This window comes from Palaemon carinicauda, chromosome 1 (genome assembly GCF_036898095.1).
Source record: "Palaemon carinicauda isolate YSFRI2023 chromosome 1, ASM3689809v2, whole genome shotgun sequence".
NCBI lineage: Eukaryota > Metazoa > Arthropoda > Malacostraca > Decapoda > Palaemonidae > Palaemon > Palaemon carinicauda.
The window spans coordinates 249,717,222-249,744,532 of NC_090725.1; the positions used below are offsets into that span (position 1 = coordinate 249,717,222).

Sequence of the window (27,311 nt, forward strand, 5' to 3'; positions counted from 1 at the left end):
TCCCGCGCACAGAACGATCTTCGGCGCTTACACGCACTAAGAAGATCGTCAGCGCTTGCGTGCCTAGTGCCGGATCCGAAGATCGCCAGCTAACGGCCGCCGCCAATCGCGTGCGGAAAACCGCGCGCGGACGGCCTCGAAGATTGCGCGGGACGATCTTCGGCGCTTACGCGCGTTATGAAGATCGTCGGTGCTTCCGCGCCTTGTGCGTATCAGAAGATCGTCGGCTAACGATCTTCGACGATCGCGTGCGGAAAAACTGCGCGCGGAAGGGCCTCGAAGATTGCGCGCGGGAAACCATCCCGCGCGCGAGCAATCTTCAGTGCTTACGCGTTAGCGCGTATCAGAAGATCGTCGGCTAACGATCCTCGACGATCGCGACCGGAAAAACCGCGGAAGGACCTCGAAGATCGCGAGCGGGCGATTTTCAGCGCTTACGTGCGAGTGAAGATCGTAGGCCCCTGTGCAACAGAAGATCGTCGGAGAGCGCGCACACGCGCTTGGTTGAAGGATCGGCTAACTCGTAGATCAGGAACTGGGATGTGTCCCTAAAAGGGAGGTCATCCCCTAAAGAGGACCAGGAGGTCTGCTTCAGTGCCGACAATCAACTGAAGTACTGTACTGCTAAATACTCCGAGGAGTGGTCTCTGTGAGGTACCTTTCCCGCGAACGGGAGAGGTGTTCTTCGTAGAAGAGACTTAGAGACACCGTAGGCTGAACCGCTGGTGAGCGCCTGTGTGCTATCTCAGGAACCCCAACGATGTGCGCAAATGCGCAGGGAACGGTGGTAGCAGCCTAATTGAATTACTGGAACAGGGTGTCTCTGGAAGGCAGTCTCAGGAACAGCAGTCGAGCGCTAGCGCGCAAGGGAACGTTGGCGCGCAGGGAATACCTGGCACTTAAGGGACTTACTCAAGGTGTGAGAAAGTCTCTCCTGCCCCGAAGGGAGGAGCCCGTTAGATAACGGGGGCGTGGGCGCCCAAGGCGCGTCAGCAGTCAGGAACAGATACAGCAGGCAGCAGGTCCACTGAGGGCACGAGAGACCAAAGGTCTAACGTAGCCTGAGTAGCGAGGCCCCGAGGGGATTAGTTGCAAGACCCCGAAGGGTCAGCGCAACGAGAAACCGAAGTTTCTCCGTCACTAATCACCGAAGCGTAGAAGTGACTAAAGTTATGAGAGCCCGAGGGAACTGCGTAACTAAGGCTCCGAGATCCCGAAGGGTCAGGGAAAAAGAGAAACCGAAGTTTCCCTGTCACTAAACACCGAAGTGCTAATGACTGAACAGCAAGCTGTTGTCAACAGGAACAATCCTCCGAAGAGGAGTCTCTATGAGTGGCCTCTCTCGTGAACGAGAGAGGTGAGCACTTCGTAGAAGATACTGGTGATGGAGCCCCGACAGGCCGTGAGATCAGCTGACGTAAACAGGAGCAATCCTCCGAAGAGGAGTCTCTGTGAGTGTCCTCTCACGCGAACGGGAGGAGACACTTCGTAGAAGAGACAAAAGAAGCAATCCTCCGAAGAGGAGCCCTTAGTGGGGCCTCCCTCGCAAACGAGAGAGGTCCAGACTGATCTTGCAGCTGCTCAGCCCCTTGAGCGTAGCTACAGAAGCGACCGCTCAGCCCCGAGAGCATAGTCGCTAGTACCATGGTCCAGCCTTGCAACCGCTCAGCCCCTTGAGCAAGTCACAAGGGCGGCCGCTCAGCCCCAAGAGCATAACCACCTAAGGACGAGGTAAAAGTAAAAAGGGAAGTTAACTAACTACCCTGGAGGCGAACCTCCTTATCGTTCTAGGATGCACTGAAGAGCTGGCAGTAGTCACGGGGGAACTTCTAAGAGAAGGGAACGCCCCTGACGATGGCCTCGAGAGACGGCGGCGACAGCCGACTCCCCAGGCATAAACAGGACAGCTCTGCTTCGAAGGCACACAACAGGCACGAAGAAACAGCATCGTAAACTGGAAAATAAAAAAGAATAATTATTTAACAGAAATTCCCCCGGGTGAAACTCTGAAGAGAAACCCCGAGGGAAAGAAAAACATAAGAACGAAAGAAGGCATGCCCGGGTGAGGGGGGGGACGGAAAACTTAACAAAAAACAGAATTATAACATTATAATTATGCAACTGACTTTGAATGTTCCAAGGATCACCGACCCCCGAAGGGACGTGAGCCCCGAGCTGAAAAGTTAAAAACACAATTATATTCATAAAAATAATTGAGACAAATAAAACGAAATAGCGACTTGGTCCTGAGAAGCTATCGTAGGCGTAGTACGGAGAAAGAGGAGAACGACCTCAAGAGAGGGGCCGGGCTCCACCAAGGCAACCATGGTGCCCTAGGAGTGAACGGCCGTGATCAAGAAGAGAATCGTGGTGGCTTGGCTAAGCCAGCGATCACTCTCGTAGACGTACACAACACACACCGCACAACACCGAAAGCAAAGGAAACTTAATATTTTCTATACACAAAAATATATATAAACATCAATAATGTTTGAATATATTAAGTATAAGAAAAGGTAAGTTAAAAAGACAAAACAATAATGGCCGTCAAGTGCGGATGGGAGCGGAGACTTCCGATCGCCATCCGAGCCAAAAGTAAAGTGAGCCTTTCACCGGTGTGTGTGAGGGGGAGGGGTGGCAGGCTACCCCTCCCTACCCCCCGCTAACTAGCGGAGGGGTGGTAAACCCTCGTTAAAATTCTTATGGCTCGTCGTTCAGCTACGCCGAAGTAATTACCCCATGTAAATAGTGTGGTTTGTATTCCAGTTACGGAACAACTACTAATTTAGTCAACCCTCCGTTATTGTGGATTTTGATATTACGGTTTCACTATTCCACAAAACTGATATCAGCATATTATTTTTTAAAAAGTTTTGATTCTTCACAGAACCTTGCAGTTAAAATTCTGCTTTTCAAACCACATACGCTTCTTTGGAACCCAACTTCGTGCCGTTTCCTTCATGCATAACACCACTTCTCTGGCTAACTCACATTCTCTCAAGATTCTTTCCTTATGAAAGCATACCCCCCAGCGTTTGTCAAGAAAGTACAGTACAGTAGAGTCAAGTTATTAACTATGAATGTTGGAGTAAGTACATATACTTGTACACAACATGTTCAATACTAAACGCTAATACTGTACTGCACTGCGCCTTAACGATTGCATCGTGCAGCACGAGGTTTCACCTAGTAGAATTTCATAAACCATATTCAATGTTGTGCATGAATTATATAGACTTTTTACATCTTGATATTTTGGATTATAATGCTGTGTAGTCATCTAGAACTTTTCTGTGAAAGGCTAGAACAGGGATCTCGATTGCATCGTGCAGCACGAGGTTTCACCTAGTAGAATTTCATAAACCATATTCAATGTTGTGCATGAATTATAGAGACTTTTTACATCTTGATATTTTGGATTATAATGCTGTGTAGTCATCTAGAACTTTTCTGTGAAAGGCTAGAACAGGGATCCCAATATGACATGATTACCAAAGCAATATTCGTCTCCCCAACTCTAAGGCTAGTGTATCAATGTACAAAGCACATACTCAGTGTGTATAGGGTAAACCTTGCTAGTTCAGGGTCATTTAAACTTGCCACAGCATCTCAGTAGCTGAAAATCATCTACTATGAGTAACATTATGCACATCATCATGAAGCCATTCTTCACTTTCTTTCCATACTAACCTGTAACCTCCATCCTCGATCCAATGTTAATGGACCTGTGGGAAGAGCTGAGGTAGCTATGTCACCTGCAGTGTAGCTACCTGTACTACAGGCCCTAGAGAAAAGGTGTTTAGCTAGAGACCTATGGGTCGATTCTCGCAAGTAATGGGCAATAAATGTTTCCCGATGTTTCCACACACCTGCCTGTAATACCTGTGCCACAGAGATACTTTCTAAATGCCAGGGGTTTGCTAAGCTCCTGACATCGTGTGCTCTAACTCAAGCTCTTCCTGGGGAGGAAGGTAAGGGTGAAAGGTAAGGTCAATGGCTTCCCTCAGCCAAGAGATTGTATTTCTTGTGACCTTTAATCTTTCTGTGATGACGAAAAGGTGTTGCAGAAGTGGTCAAATTGCATGCATACACTTAAGGTAGTGCCTCAGCTCCCTCAGAACACTTAAGCAACTGATCAGGATCATCAGTTACCTCTCTCAGGCTCGCAGTCTGAAACATTAAACACCTGTAATCAAGAACTACCGTGTATTCCAGCTTCACTGTTATCTTTCCTTTGTAAAGGACAAAAGTCTCTATTTATACCGGATCAAAGCCAAATTTTAGTAGTGGCAAAGGTACATGTATACTGCTTGTTGGCGAAGCCAAAAGTGTATGTCTACATTAGCTGACTGACAAGTGGCCAGGGGCTTACCCACCACCTGTTGGTAGTTACAGTATAACTACCTCGTTAAATTTTTAACAGCTGTTCCAGCTTTCATTGCAGTCATACTAATATTAACAGATGATGGTTTGTATTCATGTAAGAATAAAAAGTTAATATGCAATATTGTTTTTCATAGCAAAACTATTGTCATACTAACATGAAAACTAAATCCCAAGACTACAGTGTTCATATAATAAAGCTAGCTACTTATATATAAGATATGCACCTACATATCACAAATAAATGTGAAACAATATCACAGCTTCTTGTTTTTTATTTCACAATGTTAAGACTGTTGGTCTAAATATATAGCAAACTACGTTCAAGTATGCAAACAGTAGACCATGCATCTTTTGTGGTTGATTTTCTGAATAACTGAGTTACCTGGTATGATACTTACTGAAGCCAATCATGTACCATTAATTTCAACCCCCAAATTCAAAATGGAGTAGTGCGGGACAAATTCATTATATGATAGGATGAATGATTAAATATCTTATACCGTACCTGAAAGTTTATAATATCCACAGAATGTCAGATGATAATTTTACTTGTAATGCATTTTCCCTTATTAAATTTCTACTTGAAATTGTTCAGCTTCAGACTAACCTTGAGAGAAGCTTCAACCCAGTTAATAGCTGACTCATCATCATCTTTTTCAAGTTCATCATCAGAATCTTGTAGAGGATTTAAATTGCGGATTCCAAGAGATGTACTAGCCTTGTTTTTATTTGGCAAAATTAAGCCATACCTGGAACGAAACAATGGGGAATACAGTATTAAGTTCCTCTCCATAATACAGTATAAGCAATAGTTGTTAAGCTGATTATACCTAGAAAAAAATCAAAATGAGGAAACAAAATTTGTACCTGTACTGGTTACTGAAAGTGATGATGATGTCTTAATATCACAAATCTTGAAAGTACAGTACAGTAATATGACAAATTTGGAAGTACTGTAATTATTTTTTCCAATGATACAAACCTTCAGCTATTTATAGGGGTATTACTTTCAGTGAAGCTGAAAGACGAGCCATTAGATTTTAAATGAGGGTTAACCACCTGCCCACTAGTTAGCAGGGGGAAGGGTAGTAACTACCCCTCTCACTCACACACCTGGACCGTGAGCCTCAGTTTGCTTGGAGGTAGGACTTCAAGGGGGATGTGCTGGCGGGCCAATCTGTATAAATAGCTGCAGGTTTGTATTGTTAGGAGAAATCCAAATTACTTCTAAATTTATCATTTGTCCCATCACTCCATACAAACCAACACTAATTATAGGGGTCGACTTAGCCTTTAGGAGGGTGGAAGTCCTTGCCAATCTGGTTTCTGGCTTTGACCCGGGGATTCCCCTTTTATGTATTTTGAACATACAGTAATGGGTAGAAACTAAGCCTCGCTAAAACTGTGCTATGCATGGTCCGCAGCCTCCTCAAGCTGTGTGTTTGTAATACTAGCTGTGTGACTGTCAAGGTAAGAGTTCTTCCGAGTCATAGGAATCTCCTGAGGTTACCAAGACATTCCCAATACCCCCCTCGATAGGGTATGGGGAGGTAACAGTATTGAGAGAATACCAGGTTACACAAGGGAACAAAGGTTTCCCTGCAGTTGCTTAATGTCAACTTTGCAGAGGACCCTGGGAGCTGATTTCCCCAAGAGAGGGAAGGATGAAGAAAAAGAGCCAGTCATTCTTAATCATCCATTCAGACTAATCCCGGGTAACCAATGCCCTCAATGTCCTGCTACTTGTCCATCAAGTAGCCTGAAGTGTTAAATCAATTGTTGTGTAGCCACCACAGGACCAATGGAAAAAGTTTCCATGCTCCTGTGGATTACGTTTTGCAGGTAGTGGGCGGTGAAGGTCGTCTGTCACTTCTACACCCGCCTGTAGAACGTGCACCACAGAGTACTGTAGTTTCATTTGAACGCTAGGGACATAACAATGCCCCTGATGTCATGAGCTCTGGGTTGACGTGCTGGTGGAGGATCAGGACTCAGTGCTAGGTCAATGACCTTGCAAATCCAGGAAGAGATGGTGTTTATTATGATCCTCCTCTTGACCTTTCCCGTGGTGACAAAGAGGGCTGGCACACGGGGTCGAGCTGCTGATGTTCTCTTGAGGTAGTACCTCAAACTCCTTACTAGACATAGTAACAGTTGATGTGGATCATCGGTTACAGAACAGAGACTCGTTATTTGGAAGGAATCAAGTCAAGGATCCACTTCCCTCGAATTTTGAGTCTTTGCAACAAACTCAGGGACGAAGCTGAAGCTTACCTTTTCCCATCTCCTGGAATGGGTGATGTAATACGAGAGACCATAAAGTTTGCTAACTCTTTTGGCCGAAGCCAAGGCAAGCAGGGACGTCTTAAAAGTGAGGTAGCAATCTCTTGCCTGGCATAATGGTTCGTAAGGAGGATCCTTCAGGGACCCAAGGACCCAAACTACGTTCCATGAAGGAGGTCTCACTTCCGACAGGGGACAGGAAAGTTCATAACTTCGTATGAGGAGAGAAAGTTCCAGCGAAGAGGAAATATCTACTCCTCTCAACTTAAAGGAGCGGTAACCTTTTACTGCCGAAATCAAGAGGAGAATTTTGTCCTGCAGGTGCACAAGGAACTCCGCTATTGCTAGAATAGTGGCATCGAGGGGAGAGATACCCCTTCCACGACACCATCCACAGAAGATATTTCATTTTGCCTGGTAGGCTGCAGATGACGATCTTCGCAGGTGTCCAGCCATCCACTTCTCAACTTGTTGCGAAAATCCTCTCTGAGTGAGGTGGTGCTGGATAGTCTCTAAGCGTGAAGTTGTAGCGAAGCTACGGCTTTGTTGAAAATGTTGGCATGTAATTTTCTGAGTATATCATGTCGTGGGGAGGGAGCTCTCTTGGAAGCTGTCAGGAGCTGCAGAAGGTCCAGAAACCATTCTGTATGATGCTATAAAGGAGCTATGAGGGTCATTCAGAGATTGACCGATATTCTGGTCTTGTTGAGTACTCCTCTCATCAGACAAAACAGGGGAAAGGTGTAAACGTCAATGTTGTCCCACCGTTGTTGGAATGCATCTTGCCAGAGAGCCTTTGGATCCGGGACTAGGGAGCAATACAGCGGGAATCTGAAATTCTGGGATGTCACAAACAGGTCCACAGTCGGGAAACCCCACAAAGTCAGGACTTTGTTGGCTATTAGATGATTCAAAGAACACTCGGAGCTCACTACCTGTGTCGCTCTGCTCAAATTGTCTGCGAGCACATTCCTTTTACCGGGAATGAAGCAAGCTGATAAGGTCACCAGGTTGTCTTCTGCCCATCTCAGGATCTCTACTGCCAGATGGGATATGGGCTGCAAACAAGTACAGTGAACCCTCGCTACTTCGCGGTTCGACCATCGCGGATTCACCACTTCGCGGATTTTTTCCATAACCCATATATATACAGTAATATATATATATATATATGTATGCATGTATTTATGTATATATGTAGGTATGTATATGTGTATACATATAAATATATATATATACACACACACACACACATATATATATATATATATATATATACATATATATATATATATATATATATATATATATATATATATATATATATATATATATATATATATATCTATATATATATCTATATATCTAAAGTAGGAAGATGTGATGTAGTTCTAAGGGAAAAGTATGGGAAATATGTCTGGGTAATAAGCAAAGCTCTACCTCCAGTTTGTTTCTACATTATGATCAGAGATAAATGTAAACAAAACATTGGTTGCCATTTTTTATCGTGCTTTTTAGCATGTTTAGGAAATGCATGATATAAAATCACCTTTAATATTTGTGCCTGTTTTAGTTTAGGGTACTGTAGTACATGCATTAAGTGTTCTGTACATTAAAGGGTAGTTTGTTAACAGTACTACGTACAAGGGAAGGTTTTAAAAGTCTGAATATACATGTTGAATAAATAGGTAAATATGGTGTCACTACTTCGCGGATTTTCACCTATCGCGGCCGCGACTGGAACCTATCTACCCCGATAAACGAGGGTTCACTGTACCGCCTTGTTTGTTGATATAAGGCACTAGTGTGGTGGTGATGCTTACCACCACCACCGAGTGGCCCGCCAGCAACTGTTGGAACTGTTGAAGGGCCAGGAAGGCAGCCTTCATCTCTGAGATATTTTTAGGCTGAGGTTGTGTAGTGCTGCATGTGCTCCCCCCCCCCCCCCCCCCCTCTTCTTTTGAAGCATCTGGAAAGAGCATCAAGTCCGGGGAAAGGACAAGAAGGTCGACGCCCTTTAGCAGATTCTTGTCTGCCACCCACCACTCGAGGTCTGTCCATTCCTCTGGTCCCATGGGGATCAGAATGTCCAAGTAATCGAAGGCCCAATTCCAGTTGGACTTTAACCGCCATTGGAGAGATTGTATCCTGAGGCGGCCATTAGGAACTAGATGAGCCAGGGATGATAGGTGCCCGAGGAGACATAACCACCTCTGGGCTTGGAGTTCTTCTCGTCTGAGGAATGATCTTGCAACCTTCCTCAGGATCACTACCCTGTTGTCTGATGGGAAGACTTTCTGAAGGTTGATGTCTATTATCATTCCCAAGTACTGTATACCAATGTTGAGAGAGAAACAGTGATGACTTCTCAAGGTTTACCATAACCCCCAGATCTTAGCAAAGCTTCAGAAGTTTGTCTCAGTGTTGAAAAAGGGTAGCCACTGAGTCTGCTAGAATCAGCCAGTCATCCAGATAGAGTAAAAGGCGAATGCCGATTTGTGAGCCCAAGATGACACTAGGGCAAACACTCTAGTGAAAACTGGAGATGCTGTCGAAAAACCGAAGCACAGGACCTTGAACTGGTATTTCTTGCTGTCTAGAATAATTCTCTGATAATTCCTTGAAGATGGATGGATTGGGATCTGGAAGTATGCATCCTTTAGGTCAAAGGTACACATGAAGTCTTGTGGTCTTACCGCTTGTCTGACTGTGTCTGCCGACTCTATGTTGAACGGAGTTTGTTTGACGAACTTGTTCAGAGGTGAGAGGTTGATGGCTGGTCTCCAGCCTCCAGATGCCTTTTTCACAAGAAAGAGTCAACTGAAGAAGCCTGGAGAGTCATCGAGAGCCTCTTGGAGAGCGCCCTTCTCCAACATGGTGTGGACTTTGTCCCGAAAGGCCAGTTCCTTTGAGGATCCCTTCGCATGGGAGCTCGATGGAACTGGAGCTTTGGTCAATGGAGGGAGAGATTGTATGAACGGGACACGATACCCTAAACGAATCACTGAGACTGTCCAGGGTTCGGCCCCAAGCTGCATCCACCTCTGACAGCAGTGATGCAAGTGGGAGGATTGCCATTCCTAGTTGTTGCGCCCTCGGCCGCCTACCCTAGGATTCTTACCGACTTGGGGCCTTCCCTGTTCTTGAATGGTAGTCTTGGTTGTTGGCATCATCTGCTGTTTCTGCTGCAGAGGAGGAGGTGGTCTATAGGGGCGGATTGTCAAGGCCTTATGGAGGAGGGAGTCCTGATTGGACTTCCTCCATCTCTCCACAGGCCACTCAATGTCTTCCAGCTCAAATAAGGACTGCTCCAGAGAGGAGTTATCTCGATCTGTGGGACTTGGCGATGGAACCTTTCTGCTATCGAGTCTCTTCGCCTCAGGATGGTTTTTGCCCATAAGTTTACAACTTAGTGGGCAAGGAACTTGATGGTTCAAGTTCCTGACAGGAGAAAAGTTTCCATTGCTTTCCTGGAGCTTTCCTTGGACCAATCCTCGATACACATCAGGTTTCCCACCAACCCCAACCAGAGGTCCAGCCACTAAGTAGCCTGCATGGCATACTTCAGCATCTTTTCCTGGTTGAGGATCTCAGACACGGAGACAGAAACCTGTGACCCAGAAAGTCTCTTTAGGGAAATCCCCTTTGTTAATTTCTCCAAGGAATGGTGCAGAGGGAGGGCCAGAAGAGGCTCATTGAAGACATCATAGTACTTCCTCCTCTGCAAATATAGTGGCGGGAAGAGTCTTAAGGATGAGCCTGTCTGGAGGGAGCTGGAGGAGCCAGTGATCTGAGCAATCGCCTTCTGACGGACACTTCACCCCCTGAGACCAGGGCAAAGCAGCACTGACTTGGGGGGGTTTCCGAGTGCCATAGACACAGTCTAAGACTGTGTCATTGCCCTTCTGAGGGGCCACCGCCGGGTCTGACAACCCACTGATAGCCTTCATGCAGGTCAAAACCTGCGAGAAGGCGTGCTCGGACTCCCTTTACTCTGCCTTCAATAGCCACGAACTAGCAGACTTAGGAAGAAGGTTGTAGAATTCGGAGTCTTCCACCGAGACGTCATCTCGGGGTGGGTCGTAGTCGTTGATAGAGTGATGTGGTATACCAGGTCTAGAAATCCTTGCAGAGGACTTTGGGAGGGTTTTAGAATCTTTGGATTCTTTCCTCGGAGGAAAAAAGGTTTCCAGGCAGGAGGCCTTTGGAGGGACTTCCTTTCGTTGTTCGCCCGCAGGAGACACTGTTTCTTCCAATGACTTTAAAACTGGTCTGAGTTCTCAAGGAACCACCTCCATTGGAGAAGGGTGAAGGAACTTGCTAGAGACTCCTCTCAGAGACAAGCCTCTTGCGAAGATGGTGAAGGTTGTGCAACCGGTTGAGGAAGTGTAGGGGACGACAATACCGAGCTTACGCCTGGATGTTTTGACTGGAGTCAGTTGGACTCTTGGTAAAACTACCTAGTCAGAAACTCCTCTTTTCCTCTTCAGGAGAGAGGAGGAGGAAGCCGTGGATCCCTCGGAGGAGAGGAAGACTTGTCCAGAGGTATCCTGAATGTTCCTGAAGGACGAATTGAGGAAACACCAGCTACGAAAGCCTGATGGACAGCCCTAACCAGGGCTCCAAACCACGGTTCCTGACCCAAAGCGGCCATGGCTGAAAGATCCCCTGAGAGGATCGATGAAGAGGGTTTATGCACAGAAACCTTACCCGAGATTGATGACGACCTACAGGAGGCTGCAGCTTCAAAGGTTCTTCCCTGCGGGGGAAAGGAACTAATCGTGTTGCCGGTTCCCTAGGAGCCTTGAACATCAGATTTTCCCTAAGGGGAGATCGTTGGGGGACATCCCTGTCACGTCCTATTCTCCTTAGAGAATGCAATGGCCTGTGCTTGCAAGCAGGAGAATGAGGGGACGCTGTACTGCGAGAAGGCGAATGCCTATTTTCTGGAGAGCGCCTAGAGGCTCGTGCAGGAGAAGGCTTAGGAGACGATCTCCTTTTTCGAAAACGACGATGTTCCTTAGAATGGCGACATTTTGGTGAGCGGTGGCGATGGTCAGGAGACTGCTGAGGCTCTGGCAAACGCTGGATAGGGGACAAACAATTGCGAGTCCAATGAGAGTGACGAGAGGTTGCCGCTTGACGAGCTGCTGGTGAATGCTGGGCACCTGCTGATCGTTTAAGAGATTGGCGAGCTGGCAAATGGGGAGCAGCGAGAGGTTGATGGTCGAGAGACTGTCGTTTGACTTCTGGTCTCCTTGGAGATTGGCAAGTAGCTGGCGAACGACGAGAAGTTGAAGGTCAATGGTGAGTTGACGAACGGCGAGACCGAAGAATGATGAATCATCGGAAAGTGGCGAACCGTTGGAGGATGATGAGCCGTTGGCAAATGGCGAAACGTTGGCGAATGGCGAACAGATGGTCGGCGACAAGTGGGCAAGTGACAAGAAGCTGGATAACTGGAAACAGTCGGAGCCTTTTGAGTTATTGGAACTCGGAGAGCAGATGAAGAAGCAATGAGCAATGGCGAACCACGAACAGCAGTTCGTTGGTGAGCAGTTGACGAGAAGTATTGGACTGGCGAGTAGTGAGTCCGAGGAGAGTCCGGTGATACTGTACTGGTGAAAGTTGGAAACCAGATAGCAAACGGCGAGACTCGTCAGACTGACTACTGTATCTCTAGGGGAAGGCGAGCGAAGTCCTCGATGATCCTCAGAAGGGGATCGTTCAGCAGCGGTGAAAAGCCAAACAGACGTCTCTTTGCCAGAGGTGAAGGAGAACGTCTGAGGCAACGGGGAAGGCAACCTACTCTATAAGATCCTTGCCGGCGAAGACGAGCCTCCACAGAGGAGGGCTTACCAGCAGGCTGGTCTCTGGCAGGCCTCCGAAGAGGTGTCTCTGTGGAGATTCTCCCTCACGAACGAGAGGTGAGCACATGCAGGAGACTTGCCTCGGACTTTGCTCCACCCCCGAAGGATGATCGGCGAGGGGGGGAGCGTAGTCTAAAACGGGGGGGGAGGGGCAAACCCTTGGGAGCCTCCTGTTTAATAGTGTGGCAAACAGGTCAATCCCTGGAAAACATAAGGCAAGAAGCCTCTCCTCTCCTCAAGGATGTGGAGACCTCCTCCGACCATATGACCTGCCCCTGACAACTGAGTGTGTCTGCTAGCACATTCCTCTTGCGTGAAATGTACCTGGCTGATAACTCTACAGTGTGGAACATTGACTAGATGTGCATCCACTTCATCAGCTGGAAGAGAAGGCAGGAGACCATACCCCTTGCTTCTTGACCTATGCCACTACAGTGGTGCTGTTACTCATCAACTCTACCAAGTGCATCCTCAAACACTTGGAATGCCTGTAGAGCTAGAAAGGCTGCTTGCATTTCAAGGACATCTTTTATACCTCTCTACGAGTCATGCCTTGGGAACCTTGCACTTCCTGCATCTCTCCTTTTTAATATGCAGTTTCTCCAGATAAAGACTGTTTGATGGGAGACAAATTCTAATGCTTTTGCCCCTGATCTGACAAGATCTTCATACTGCTTCCTCGTATCAAATAACTCTAGATTTTCTGAAACTGAAGTATGAGACCGTTCTTAATGGTCTGGTGTGGAGCAAGCCTGAAAAGCATACATTGCTGCTGCCTCCAAATTCTGCAACTCTGTGGTAGAAAGGGAGGCAGGAAGATCATTCAAGTTCCCGCCTGGCATGCCTGGTGTAATTCATAACGTCCGAGTCAATTAGAACCGGACAAGGATGTGCCTAGTGTGTACATAAAACTTCCTCTGTCTAGATAAAGCTGAAGGAGAAAAGTTCATTGACCAACTTCATCTTGGAGAATTCTCTGTACCCTAGATTTGCTCATTAATCAGCTCCAAAGTGTCTTTTGCATGGTTCAATAACGGGACTTAGAACTTACGGCGTGCATTTTGTGGTTCCGGGAAGAAAACATATATCTTGCAATGCCTTCCTGCTACTGAATGAGGCAGTTCACCTAAAACATCAATACAACGTATGAAGCTCATGATTTTCAGAAAATGGGATGGCTCCCCTTGTTAAGATAAGGATACTTCTATGGGGGCAACACCTGTCGCTTCCAATGTCACTTCTGTACTTTGTTCTGGAGAATCCCGAATAACAATTGGTTCTGGAATTGGGGATCTGGTTTTGGGACTTGGCCCCAATGGTGCAGGCTCTTGTTTTGGAAAGATTAGAATTTTTAATTCTTCCACGAATGTCTTTTCTTTCTCTCCTCGCTCCTGATACACATGAGGAAGCTAAAGGGGAGGATTGGTTATTAAGTTCTGTCATGATTTGGTTGTTTATACTCATAAGATGGAGATGCTAAGAAAGGTTTTAACTCCCTCCCTGGCATCAAATACTGTTCATGTGTATCACACTGAGGTTCGCTATACGTATACACAGAATATTGGGAGAGGGGGAATTGGATCTGTCTCTAAAGGGTTCCTGTCCCTAATAAGCAGGAAAAATGGCAGATATGGTTCTGCAGCCCTTTTCATTTTGTGAGGGTTCATTAGTTTAACCTGTCACATTTTTAGGAGGATTAGAAATGAATGTGGATCTATTATTTCCTCTTATATCTGAAAAAGAATGAAGCAATCTAGTCGGTGAGTTTGTCTCATGCCCTCTTGGGTGTGTTGTTGGCATTCTTGGAATGGCAGCCGTGCATTCTGCCTACAGGCAGCTTCAGCCGACACTTTAACTTTAGGATGCATGCCTGTAGTGGTCCATCATATGTGAAGCGCATAACTCTGCTTGTACATTACTGTTTTGAACCATAATAGACTTACGCTTTTCCGTACCTGTTTGGAGGAAAGGACACACAGGTCGTTTGTGCATCTGCGGATGCGGGGAAAGATGTACACTTGCACTAGGCCTATACATTTAATCTTTCTGGTCTCTTTGCACTTTGACATCTCATTAGGAGTCTGGAAGTACTGATGCTTTTCCAGGGGAAACATCAATAATTTCCTTTGTAGGGGATAACTTTCCATTTAGGTGTACTCGGGCATTACTATTAAGCTCAACTCACTCTGAGCTCTCAATGAGGAATAATATAACTCCTCAAACATTAAAGGAGGAGAAGATACCTGCTGTCCATTCACCAAACAGTACAATGACCATGTTGGTGTTATTAGATGGTAATTGACCTAAATTAACAGGAGAAACCTGCATCATGGATAAGAAATCTCTTTGATCTCCAATATCTGAAATAAAAAGCCGTATAAAAAGCCGTTTTCCCAAGCTTAGCACATCCGTTGATGGGGATAATCTATCAAGATTTACATATTCTGGAGAAATCAGAGGCTCCTGTAATAAATCCTGCTCAGGTTGGTTAATTGCTGAAGCCATAGAATCATAATCACTCTGAGTATTCTCCATCTCACTAAGAATAATTGGAGATACTCATCTATGAAGTCATGTACAGTATTATGAATGGCTGCCTGGAATAATGATAGGTCAGACAAGGAAAATTCAGAGCTCATAAGAGAAGGCTTCTGCTTCTTAACCTCTTTGGAAGAAGAATCAGGGGGAACAATCCCTTTTCATTTTCTTCTTACGGCAGCTACTGAATTTCTCCTAATGGGAAGATGACGATTAGATACAAATCTCACGAGGAGAAGTTATGGAACACCTTTTACCTTGACATACAAGACATAAAGGATGGGGATCTACCCCCACCCAACTCATGAAGGTACCACAAGGACAACCTTCAAGGCCTGGGAAGGTTCTCATACATACAGTACAGTACTTGAGAGGCACTCATGATCACAAGAACTGAAAGGAAAAGCACAAAACTACACCATGGACAGCAGCCGAGCAGACGTCCCTTTAGCACAATGACCAACAGTGAAGTGGGGATTGAACCACACACTCCTATGCGCCTACCTAGTACATGTGGGAACATAGGGCAACCATACAATGTTGCCAGACCCACAGGATTTCCTTAATTTTGGTTGTAGTAAAACAGCAATAGAGTATAACCCCATATAAATGACAAGCATTTGTATTCACATAGGAACAACTTCACTTTATTGCTTTATAATTTTAAGAAAAACATTTACATTTTATATACAAACAAAGAAAAATGGGGTTAAAATTCCTTATGCTAAGGTCTAGTTCAATTTGAAATAAAAATATTCTATTTACATGACTATATTTATAACACGCATACTTAAGAGAAATTTTGCACATAAAGTAACGCAGTAATTAATGATGCTAGCAAAGTCATAGAGATGATGGTATTACAGTACTGTATTCTACCCATATGACCTGTCAAAATCTTTATGATATACAATTTGTAGTTGTTCCGTAACCGAAATACAAACCACGCTATTTACATTGGGTTTACTTTCGGCGTAGCTGAAATTGACGAGCCAATAGATTTTAACGAGGGTTAACTACCCCCGCGCTAGTTAGCGGGGGTAGGGGAAAGGGTAGCTTGCTACCCCTCCCTCCCCACACACCGGTGATTTGCTTCACTTCACTTTTGGCTCGGACGATGTGCAGACGTGTCTGTCTATCGTCCTCGTTATTGACAGCCTTAATCTTTTCTTTGCTTTTCCTCAGCTGTGTGTTTGAAGTTGGCCTCGCCTTTTGGTATTCATCATGCGCAAGTGCCCTGGGATCGCCGGCCGCCCTTGCGGTACCTTCATGTCGGCGGTGGATACCGATCCTCACACCCTTTGCCCGCAGTGTCGAGGCCGACGGTGTGATAGGGAAAATACATGTAGTGAGTGTAGGGAGTGGTCTGCCTCCCAGTGGGAGAGGTTTGCCCGCCGGCGTAAAAGAAGTCCAAGAGAGACCGTTCTCCTTCGGGGGTTGCCTTGAAGGAGGAAGGCTCTCGGGACTCTTCTTCCGCCGCCCAAACCTCCTCCGAAGCTCCCCCTCGTCCGGCTTTTAGTGAGAGGCCGCCGAGTGGGAGCGCAAGCCCTTGTTCTGTTTCCCGACCTCGGTGTGCGGGAGAGTGCGTCGCCTCCCATAGCGGGGCGGCTCCCCCTCCTCCTCCGGGGGAGGTTTTTGATAATGTTGATCCTGTGTCTAATGATGATCTTTTTCAGCTTTGGGCTTCCTTGGGGCTTAAGGGCCTGCCCTCCAAGGAAGCCCTGTTTGACCTTATTCAGTTAGGGGCCGCTGTCAAGCAGTCGCCGGTGATAGCAGAGGTAGATCCTCTGTCTATCGTCGACGTTGTAGTGGCAGAGGCTTCCGACGGGTCTGGTCAAACCTCTGCGGCTCCTGATGTTGATGACGTTGCTGAAGGCTCTCCTCCCCCCTTCTGTACATCCTTCGGAGGGGGAAGGGGGTCCCACGGTCTCTCCTGAGGCTAAGTCTCCCCCTCGGGGGAGCGCTCTGACTGAGACTCCTCTTCAGAGGACTGATGATCCTGACGACCTCCCTCGTGGCCGCCTTGGCCGTAAGGCTCATCGTCCGCTTCGCCGTAAGGGCCTCCCGTCTCCCTATAAGGGTGTCAAGAGGCGCCTTTTCGAGTCTTCTCCTCCTCCGTCCTCCGATGGGGACTCTCCTCGCCGGGAGCAGACTGTAGCAGCCGGTCCTTAGACCTCTCCGGGGATCGTTCACGTTCTCCCACGCCTTCCAGACCTTCCACTTCCTGTGCAGATGGCCAGCAGTCTTCTGATCTCGTCTGCCGACGGGCACCGGTCCCTTCGGGGCAAAGGGATGTCGCCCACGGTGTGGGTGCTTCCCTTGCGCGTCAGGGTTCCCCTGCGCCCCCTCCTGCGCGTTCACGCGTAGTAACGCACCAGCGCTCTCCTGCTCGTCAGCCCTCTCCTGTTCGCCAGCGCTCTCCTGATGGTAAACCCCCCACTGCTCGCCAGCGCTCTCCTATGGACAACGAACATCCTCCTGTTCCTGCTGCGCGCCCAGCGTGCCAACGGTCTCCTGAGCGCACTAGATCTCCTGTTCGTCAACGCGCACCTGCGCTTCCAGTTCCTGACACGCGCCCTAGAACTCCAGTTCGGGACATGAGCAAGGACTCAACTTCTCCTCTCCCTCTCGATCCTGCTCGTCAGCTTTCTCCTACGCAGCAACGCGCGCGGTCTCCTGCGCGTACATCCAGAGATCCTGCACGCCCACGCGCCTCCTCTTCCCGAGCCCACTCGCGAGCGTTCGCCTTTGCGCGTCGCGCCGATAGCTCCTGCACAGTCTTCTACGCGTCGTCTTCCTGCTCGCCAGCGTTCTCCAGCGCGCCAGCGATCTCCGACGCGTCAACGTTCTCCTGCTCGTCAGCGATCTCCTGCGCGTCAACGGTCACCAGCGCGTCAGCGCTCTCCTGAGCTCCGGCGATCTCCAGACCGCCCTCGTGATCCACCGCCTGCGCGCAAGCGCTCTCCTACGTGTCAGCGCCCAGCGGATCTGGAGAGACATAGGTCTCCTGCGATGAGCTCGCCCACGCGCGGTCGCTCGCCTGGGCGTTCTACATGCCATCGCTCGCCCACGCACCACGCACCATTGCTCGCCAACGCGCCATCGATCGCCGACTCGCCATTGCTCGCCCACGCGTCACAGGTCTCCAGGACACTATCGTTCCCCTGCTCGGTCCCCTGGCCCTCAGCGGTCTCCTGAGCGCTCTCGTTTGCCCACGCGCCAGCGCGTTCACTCGCCAGCGCGTTCACTCGCCAGCTCGCCCGCGCGCTCACTCGCCTACGCGCCCGCGCGCGATCGCTCCCGCGCTCGTTTGTCTCCGCGCGATTGCGCACCCGCGCTCCAACAGCCCCTCGCGAGCGACTCTTTTGTATCGCCCCCGCGCGAGCGTCAGCACGACCCCCGTTCGCGTCGGGTTCCGCAGCTCGCGGCAGCAGCAGGGACGCGTGTTGCCAGGTCGCAGTCGGGATCGCCTCCGCCTAAGCGCAGGTCTCTTTTGCAGGACAAGGAAGGACCTTCGGAGAGGTCAAGGCAACTTTCTTTCCCTTCTTTTTTGCAGGCAGGTCCAGTGGTGTCCACTCGGAAGGATCGCCCGATCTCCTTCCCTCCAGCGGGAATTTCGGACTCTGTGTCCGTGTCTCGGCAGTCTTGGTTTGGTCCTCTGATGCGGGCGTTAGTGAAGGCTATGAAGCCGGCACACGCCGATCTAGGACACAAGCCAACGACGGCCTCGCCCCCGCTGAAGAGAAGGAGAGAAGTGGACTTCGTGGTGACTTCTCCCAGGGAGAAGTTGGTTCCTAAGAGGTCCGTCAGGAAGGCTCTGTCCCCTTCGCAGTCGTTTTCTCCTTCTCCCGTAGACGAGGCCTTTCCGTCCTCAGGAGAGTCCAGTGAGGCGGCGGTCTCCCCCTCGGCACCAAGGGGGGAGTCACCTCCTCGTGGAGGAGAATCGTCTCGCGTGGAAGGTGCCTACCAGACCTCTTTGCTGTAGTCTTGTATCCCGGCCAGGAGGGAACCCAAGGACTCCAAGACGATGCCGAAGTCTTCTTCACGAATTCGTCAGGAACCAGCCAGACCCCGGGCGAACGTCCACGTGTCTCCCCAGGAAGAGCTTCCGGGGACAGGAGACTTAGCTGCCAGTCCGCAGGGAGGAGAGCAGCAGGAGTCTGAGCATGCCTTCGGGCAGGTCTTGGGCCTGATGAGACAGCTCAACGGGTTCATGGACCCTGTGATCGCCCCCGTGAAGGCAAGGACACGGTCCTGGACCAGGTCTATGGAACTCAGAAGCCCCCAAAGGCCAGCGCGGCTCTGCCCTGGTCCCAGGGGGTGAAGAGTGCCAGAGCCAGGGCCAATGCTCAGCTCGCAGTACTCGCTTCCTCCAGTTGTTCCTCTGCCGGGAACAAACTCCTACCACCTCCTCGTCTCCAGCAGAGGAGGTATTTTGAGATCATGGGGGAGTCTAGCCTCGCTCTTCCCCTCCACCATTCGGTGGAAGAGCTTACTAGGGGAGTTCCTCTTGAGAAGCTCTCCGCCCGGCAGGTGACGTTCTCGGCGTCGGAGATCCTGAGCCACGAGAAGGTCGCGAAGTGTGCCATGCAGGCCACTTCGTGGCTGGATGTCTGGCTAGGTTCTCTGGGCATCCTATTGCACTCCGAGGATCTGTCTAAGGAGAGCAATAGGAAGGCCCTGGAGACCTTCCTCCTATCGGGCACTCGCTCCATCGAGTTCCTGGCACATCAGGTTACCAACCTGTGGGCCAACTCGGTGCTGAAGCGTCGTGATGCGGTGACCGAGAAGATCCATCCGAAGGTCGCCGCCGTGGATGTCTGCAGGCTCAGACACTCCTCCCTCCTTGGGGGGAATTTGTTTGAGCCCCAAGATATGGAACGAACAGCTGAGAGGTGGAGGAAGTCTAGCCAGGACTCCCTCCTCCAAAGGGCCCTTGCATCTCGGCCCTACAAGCCTCCAGCTCCGCAGCAACATCAGCAGCAGCCTCGCAAGACACCGAAGCAGGCACCGGCAGCTAAGAAAGTGGTGTCTAAGCCCCAGCCCTTTCCTGCCAAGGATAAGAGGGGCGGTAAGTCCTCCAGGGGAGGCAAGACTCCTAGAGGGACCGGCCGCGGCCGCAAACGCTAGGAGTGGCAGTCCCCCCGCGTGTCCACCTGTGGGGGGATGCCTTCAAAGTTGCGTGCACAGGTGGCAGCAATATGGGGCCGATGCTTGGACGGTCTCCGTGATCGGCCAAGGGTATCGCGTCCCATTCACGACATCTCAACCTCCCCTGACAGCGAATCCAGTGTCGTTGAGCTCCTATGCCATGGGATCGGCAAAGGGGCTAGCCCTTCGGGCAGAAGTCGAGACCATGCTCAAGAAGGATGCTCTCCAGGAGGTCGTCGACCACTCCCCAGGCTTCTTCAGTCGACTCTTTCTTGTAAAGAAGGCGTCTGGAGGCTGGAGACCCGTCATCGACCTCTCAGCTCTGAACAAGTTTGTCAAGCAAACTCCATTCAGCATGGAGACAGCGGACACGGTCAGACTTGCGGTGAGACCACAAGACTTCATGTGCACACTGGATCTGAAGGACGCGTACTTCCAGATCCCAATCCATCCGTCTTCCATGAAGTACTTGAGATTCAGCCTAGACAGAAAGACCTACCAGTTCAAGGTGCTGTGCTTCGGTCTCTCCACAGCACCTCAGGTGTTCACCAGAGTGTTTACCCTGATTTCGTTTTGGGCGCACAGGAACGGCATCCGTCTCCTCCGTTATCTGGACAACTGGCTGATCCTAGCAGACTCGGAGTCGACCCTTCTTCGACACTGAGACAGGCTTCTGGGACTTTGCCAGGATCTGGGGATCTTGGTAAATCTCGAGAAGTCCTCTCTGCAGCCGTCCCAACGACTGGTTTATCTAGGCATGTTGTTAGACACCAATCTCCACAAAGCCTTTCCATCAGACGATAGGATAGCAAGGCTGAGGAGGGTGGCGGAACCCTTCCTCAAGCGGGAAGAGCTTCCTGCCCAATCGTGGTTGCGTCTCTTAGGTCACCTGGCCTCCCTGGCTCGTCTGGTTCCAAACGGCCGTCTCAGGATGAGATCCCTGCAGTGGCGGCTCAAGTCCCGGTGGAATCAAGGATCCGATTCCCCGGACTTTCTGGTCCCAATAGGACCCTCGGAACAAGCGGACCTGCGGTGGTGGCTGGTCGACGAGAACCTGTGAAAGGGAGTGGATCTTCTCGTCCTCCCCCCGGAATTGACACTGTTTTCGGACGCGTCAAAAGAAGGGTGGGGGGCTCACATTCTGAACCAGAGGACCTCAGGCCTTTGGTCAGAATCAGAAAAGTACCTGCACATCAATCTGCTAGAAATGAAGTCCGTTTTCCTGGCTCTTCAGCAGTTCCAACGGACCCTGGCGGGTCACTCCGTGGTGGTGATGAGCGACAACACCATGGTAGTGGCTTATATCAACAAGCAGGGAGGTACTTTTTTGCATCAGCTATCCCATCTTGCAGTAGAAATTCTGAGGTTGACCGAAGTCCACTCGATAACACTATCAGCTCGCTTCATTCCTGGCAAGAGGAATGTGCTCGCCGACAGTCTGAGCAGGGCTTCGCAGATAGTGAGTACCGAGTGGTCTTTGGATCCTCAGATAGCCAACAAAGTCCTGACTTTGTGGGGTTCCCCGACGGTGGATCTGTTCGCGACAGCTTTGAATTTCAAACTGCCCCTGTACTGCTCCCCAATCCCGGACCCCAAGGCACTCTGGCAAGATGCTTTCCAACAACGGTGGGACAACATCGACGTGTTCACCTTTCCACCGTTCTGTCTAATGAGAAGGGTGCTCAACAGGACCAGACTATCGGTCAACTTGTCGATGACTCTGATAGCTCCGCTATGGCATCACGCGGAATGGTTCCCGGACCTTCTGCAGCTCCTGACGGAGCTCCCGAGAGAGCTTCCCCCACGACACGAGCTATTCAGACAGCCACATTGCAACATCTTCCACAAAGCCGTAGCCTCGCTTCGGCTTCACGCCTGGAGACTGTCCAGCGTCTCCTCACGGAGAGAGGCTTTTCGCAACAGGTTGCAGAGAGAATGTCTCGGCACCTGCGAAAGTCCTCTGAGGGAGTCTACCAGGCGAAGTGGAGAGTCTTCTGTGGTTGGTGTCGTGGGAGGGGTATCTCTCCACTCGATGCCACTATTCCAGCAATAGCAGAGTTTCTCGTTTATTTGCGGGAGGAAATGCGCCTTTCGGTCTCAGCGGTGAAAGGCTATCTCTCAGCCTTGAGCTTGGCTTTTAGGCTGAAAGGAGTGGACATTTCTTCCTCGCTGGAACTCTCTCTACTCATACGTAGCTATGAGCTTACCTGCCCTCAGTCGGAAGTGAGACCTCCTCCATGGAACGTGGTTCGGGTTCTCAGGGCTCTTAAGAGACCTCCCTTCGAACCATTACGCCAGGCCTCTGATCGCCACCTGTCTTGGAAGACGGCTTTCCTGCTCGCGTTGGCCTCTGCCAAACGAGTTAGTGAACTTCATGGTCTCTCGTACGACGTCACCCATCCAAGGGGATGGGGGGAGGTAACGTTCAGGTTCGTCTCTGAGTTTGTTGCCAAGACTCAGAACCCTGGAGTGCCGGACCCACGGTTCGACTCTTTCAGGGTCACGAGTCTCCGTTCTGTAACAAGCGACCCAGACCAGCTGCTATTATGTCCAGTGAGGAGTCTGAGGTGTTACTTGAAGAGAACAGCTGCAGTTCGTCCTCAGGTGCAAGCATTGTTTGTTAGCACAGGCAGGACGAAGAGGAGGGTCACCAAGAACACCATCTCGGCTTGGATTCGAAGGGTTATCCATCACGCCTTGAATCCGGACCCTCCTCCGTCACGTCGCCCTAGGGCACACGCCGTCAGGGGCATCGCTACGTCCCTGGCCTTCAAGAGAAACTTCTCTGTGACGCAGGTGCTTCAAGCTGGGGTCTGGAAGCGTCTGACTACCTTCACGGCCCACTATCTGCAGGACGTGACCCACAGGAGCCTCGATACTTTTTCTATCGGCCCTGTGGTGGCTGCACAACAGCTGGTCTAGCCTCAGGCTTCTTTATGGACAGGTAGCAGTAGGTTGAGGGCGTTGTTACCCAGTTTTATTCTGCGTGAATGAAAGAGTATGTCTGGCCCTTAATTCTTTCTTCATCCTCCCCTCTCTTGGGGAAGCAGCATCCTGGTCTCCGCATAGCTGACCTCAACCTCTGCAGGTAAACCATGCTTCCTTGTGCTCCTAGTATTAAGCTTAATACTGTCGCGTCCCCCATACCCTGACGAGGTGGTATTGGGAACGTCCTATCCTAGATTCCTATCTAAAGGTCTCAAGGTTAACTTCATAGGACGAGTCACGCTCTTTCCTCCACACACAACTTATGTAGGCCACACGATCTTTGCGGAGCAAGGAACTTTTGAGGTGCAGGGACTCCTTTTCTCGAGTGCTACTCACTTGGAGTCGGAGTCCCCGGGTAAAGCCAAAGTCAGTAAGGCTGGGGACTTTCCACCCTTCCTAAGGGGTAAGTCACCCAATGTAAATAGCGTGGTTTGTATTTCGGTTACAGAACAAATGACAAATTCGGAGATAATTTGTATTTTTCCTAATCATACAAACCTTAGCTATTTACACATATTTGCCCGCCAGCCCTGTCCCCCAAGTCAAGTCCTACCTCTAAGTGAAGTGAAGCAAATCACCGGTGTGTGTGTGTGTGGGGGGGGGGGGGGGGTAGCAAGCTACCCCTTCCCCTACCCCCGCTAACTAGCGAGGGCGTAGTTAACCCTTGTTAAAATCTATTGGCCCGTCAATTTCAGCTACGCCGAAAGTAAACCCAATGTAAATAGCTAAGGTTTGTATGGTTAGGAAAAATACAAATTATCTCCGAATTTGTCATGTTTATGGCATCCTAAATTAGGCTAGGTTAAGAAAGGTGAAGATTGGATGCTAAAGCATGCTGGTTAAAGGGTTAATATTTACAAATACAGTATGTAAGTAAAGACTAAAGTAGATCATTATGTAGGTAATTATAATCTTCCGGTGCATATTTATTCACTATAACACCATCCATAAATTGGATTTTTTAGGCATTTAAATTTACACAGCCTTGTTCTTGCTAAGCAAATTTCTTCCAAGCAACTTCTGGAAGGGCTGTTTTACAGTAATAATTATTTACTTAATCCCGTTACTAATAGAACTGAACATCAGTGTGTAATCTAAACAAAATATAACGTTGCTAGTATTTTTGCATACATTTTGAATGTATTGCCAAAGAAGCCAACCATAGCCATATTCTCACATCAGTCTCTATCAAGTGATCGCTTTAGGCCAATCACTGATTTTCGTTTATCAGCGTCACTTTGAAACAGTTCGACTCTGTTCATTGGGGAGATACGTTGACTGGTCACGGCTTTAATGTCGTGTTCATTACAGTAGTTCATTTAATTGATTTCTAATATAAAAACAGAATTTTTACAAATCAATCAAAACATTGTGATTTATTACGTTTAGGATTTTCTGACGATTTTTAAGAATTTTTACTTGCCTAACTGACAACAAGATGACATTGAGTTTCTGAGCTCATGTTTGTATAACAGAAGATTTAGACACCAGACGACTGTGACTTCATCGACTTCCAATGATGTAAGTGAATTTGCATTGTTTTTCAGTATTATTCAGTACGTAAGGACAAGGTGATTCAAGTCAGGTTAGGTGGCGTTACCTTAGCTTATTGGACATCCTCTTAATTTCCTTCCAAATATACCACAAAAATGAAGACAGTTACCATGAAAAACTGGATTGGGATAACCGTGACCTGTTCTCGTGAAGCTTCAATATTTCCCTGGTGAAATTTAGTTTTTTAAGTGTATTCTCAAGTTTATTTGGCAGTTGATAACTTTTTTATTTGAAATTGTTAGGTTTAGAACAAGAGAAAATATGCCTCGCTGCAAAATTATCTATATTGGATACAAGTGCATAAGATACTTTTTCGAAACACATGAAAATATGCCTGATAAAAAAAAAAATTTCTTAAGACAAATGCTACAGGGAGTGGGTAAATATTCATCCTACTCATTATAAATTTAGCAGTATTCACTGGTCCAGTGTTGACATAAAAAAAAAAAAGTTCAAACAGAGAAATTTTGAGAGTGTTTGGCTACTGTAAGGATTACCTAGCCAACCCCATTATTTTGTGGACACCATCAGAATAGAATATTTACTAAATCAAGGATGTACTATATTATAAATTCAGAGGCAGAACATTACTGTACAAGTCTATTGTACACTGACATCAAAATTCAACCACACACATAACACAACAGTTGAAGTAATCATACCATCAACCAGCTATATTGCCGGAAGCATCCAAATCAGTTTTTTAATAGTCTCCCTCCCACCTTGGTAGATAAAGGGGTATGAAATGTTATTAGAGGATGTATCTCAATGCTGAATTTAATGTGCCACAGTAGGTACATATGCACTCTCCTCACAATTGAAGCAATGGCCTTTATCACAGGTGGAGCCTTTGTATATTAGCGGCCAGTTCCTCCAACGAATATAAAATATGGACACCAACTAGACTAAACTAACCCCCCTAACCTAACCTACAAGCCATAAGGAGTGGCTAATGGCCCCCTGAGACCCCCTTACACTGCTGTATTCTTAGCCGTCATCATACATACAGGTGACCGCTATCATACAAACACCCCTCACAGGTCAAATAGTTGTCAGTTGAAAAGGAACATTTATCACAAAATAAGTGTTCCGAGTTAGTTAAAATTCTGGAGCTCTTGTATATCAGCGGCCAGTTCCTCCCACATTGATTAAAAATGAACATCAACTAACCTAAACTTTCCACCCTAACCTAACCTACAACCCGAGTAATTACCTACTTCCCTAACAGGGGGGAGGGGGGGTGACTAAGGTCCCCTGCGACCCCCCCCCCCCCTTACACTGACGTATTCTAAGTTAGCCATAATAATACATACAGGTGGCCACTGTCATACATACACCCCAAAATTCTTGTGTACATCACAAGTAAATTGAAGCCAATTTAACCAATATCTGGTTTAATAAATACCTAGTAAGAAGAAAAATTCTACGATCTAAACCCAGATAGCCCAGCCCAGGTTAGGAGTAGGTTAAGATGTTAGTATAGCTAATCTAAAACTTAGGTTAATTTTACTTGATGGATTAATGACGTAGGATTGCTAGTTTTTATTTTATTATTTATTTAGTTACCACAGGAAGCCTTCCAATTTTGTGACGTTTAAGTAGATCTGTTCGACAAGAAAGCCAATTTTGGATAGATGCACTTCTGTGACCGAGGTATTTCTTAGTTTACCTCCATTCACACTTTTATGTGAATGTAATTAATACTCACTGTTTTTCTTCCTTATTTGACATTGTATTGAATAGGCTCCTCGACCTCTGGCTATTTCACATTTCAACAGACGTCCATCGATTGCAAATGTAAACAAATACGTTTGTGGCTCCGTTTCTTTATTAAGAAAGTTTGCTCCTTTTAATTCAGGTTTTAGTTATTTTTGCAATTCTATAGAGAAATTATTTGAATATTAAACATAATTTTTAATGATATACACTTTTTTGTTGAAATCTGTTATATTTTGCTAACTGAAAACAATACAGTCAACAATAAACAACTCTGATATACCTCTTAAGTTACATCATTCTTTCATATTTAGATGGACCTAAGCTCCCGGTCCCGACAGCTCCCGATCTCTATAGTTAAGATACGACACGAAATCTATGATAATGATATATACTGTATGCCTCATATAACAAGTTCTACTGGGGTTAATTCTTTGCAAACAGCAATTTTAACAACATAACTTTATTTTCCAAAGATTTAGTTATTTTAGTGAACTAGCTGCTTATCATAGATTACTTACACTAGTTGTTTGTCATAGATATCTTACAATTGATGCCGCAAGAACCGAGCTGGCATACGTGTAGAGTACCTTGTTTTATTTAGGTACTCTACATACGTGTACTGTAGACCAGGGTTAATCCTGGTGTAGAGTAGACGACAGCCATCTTGGCCCGGGGACCTTTGCCAGTCGTCTCAATCTTGAGATTTTAATTCAATACTTCTCCATTTATCATCTCCTACTTCGCGCTTCATAGTTCTCAGCCATGTAGGCCTTGGTCTTCCAACTCTTCCAGTCCCTTGTGGAGCCCAGCTGAACGTTTGGT

General features: G+C 47.9%; 1 protein-coding gene across 1 annotated transcript in view; it reads right to left on the reverse strand.

Annotated features, from left to right (window-relative positions):
• LOC137655018 (nuclear speckle splicing regulatory protein 1-like) overlaps positions 1 to 26,633 on the reverse strand; it is a 52,446-nt gene extending 25,813 nt beyond the window's left edge. Inside the window, exons 1-2 of the mRNA XM_068388924.1 lie at positions 26,479 to 26,633; positions 4,994 to 5,135 (exon numbers count right to left, since the gene is read on the reverse strand). Of these exons, the coding sequence (XP_068245025.1) occupies positions 4,994 to 5,135; positions 26,479 to 26,501 (165 nt within the window). The 5' untranslated portion in view covers positions 26,502 to 26,633. The remainder of the gene's footprint in view (positions 1 to 4,993; positions 5,136 to 26,478) is intronic.
• Positions 26,634 to 27,311: the final 678 nt, after the last annotated feature.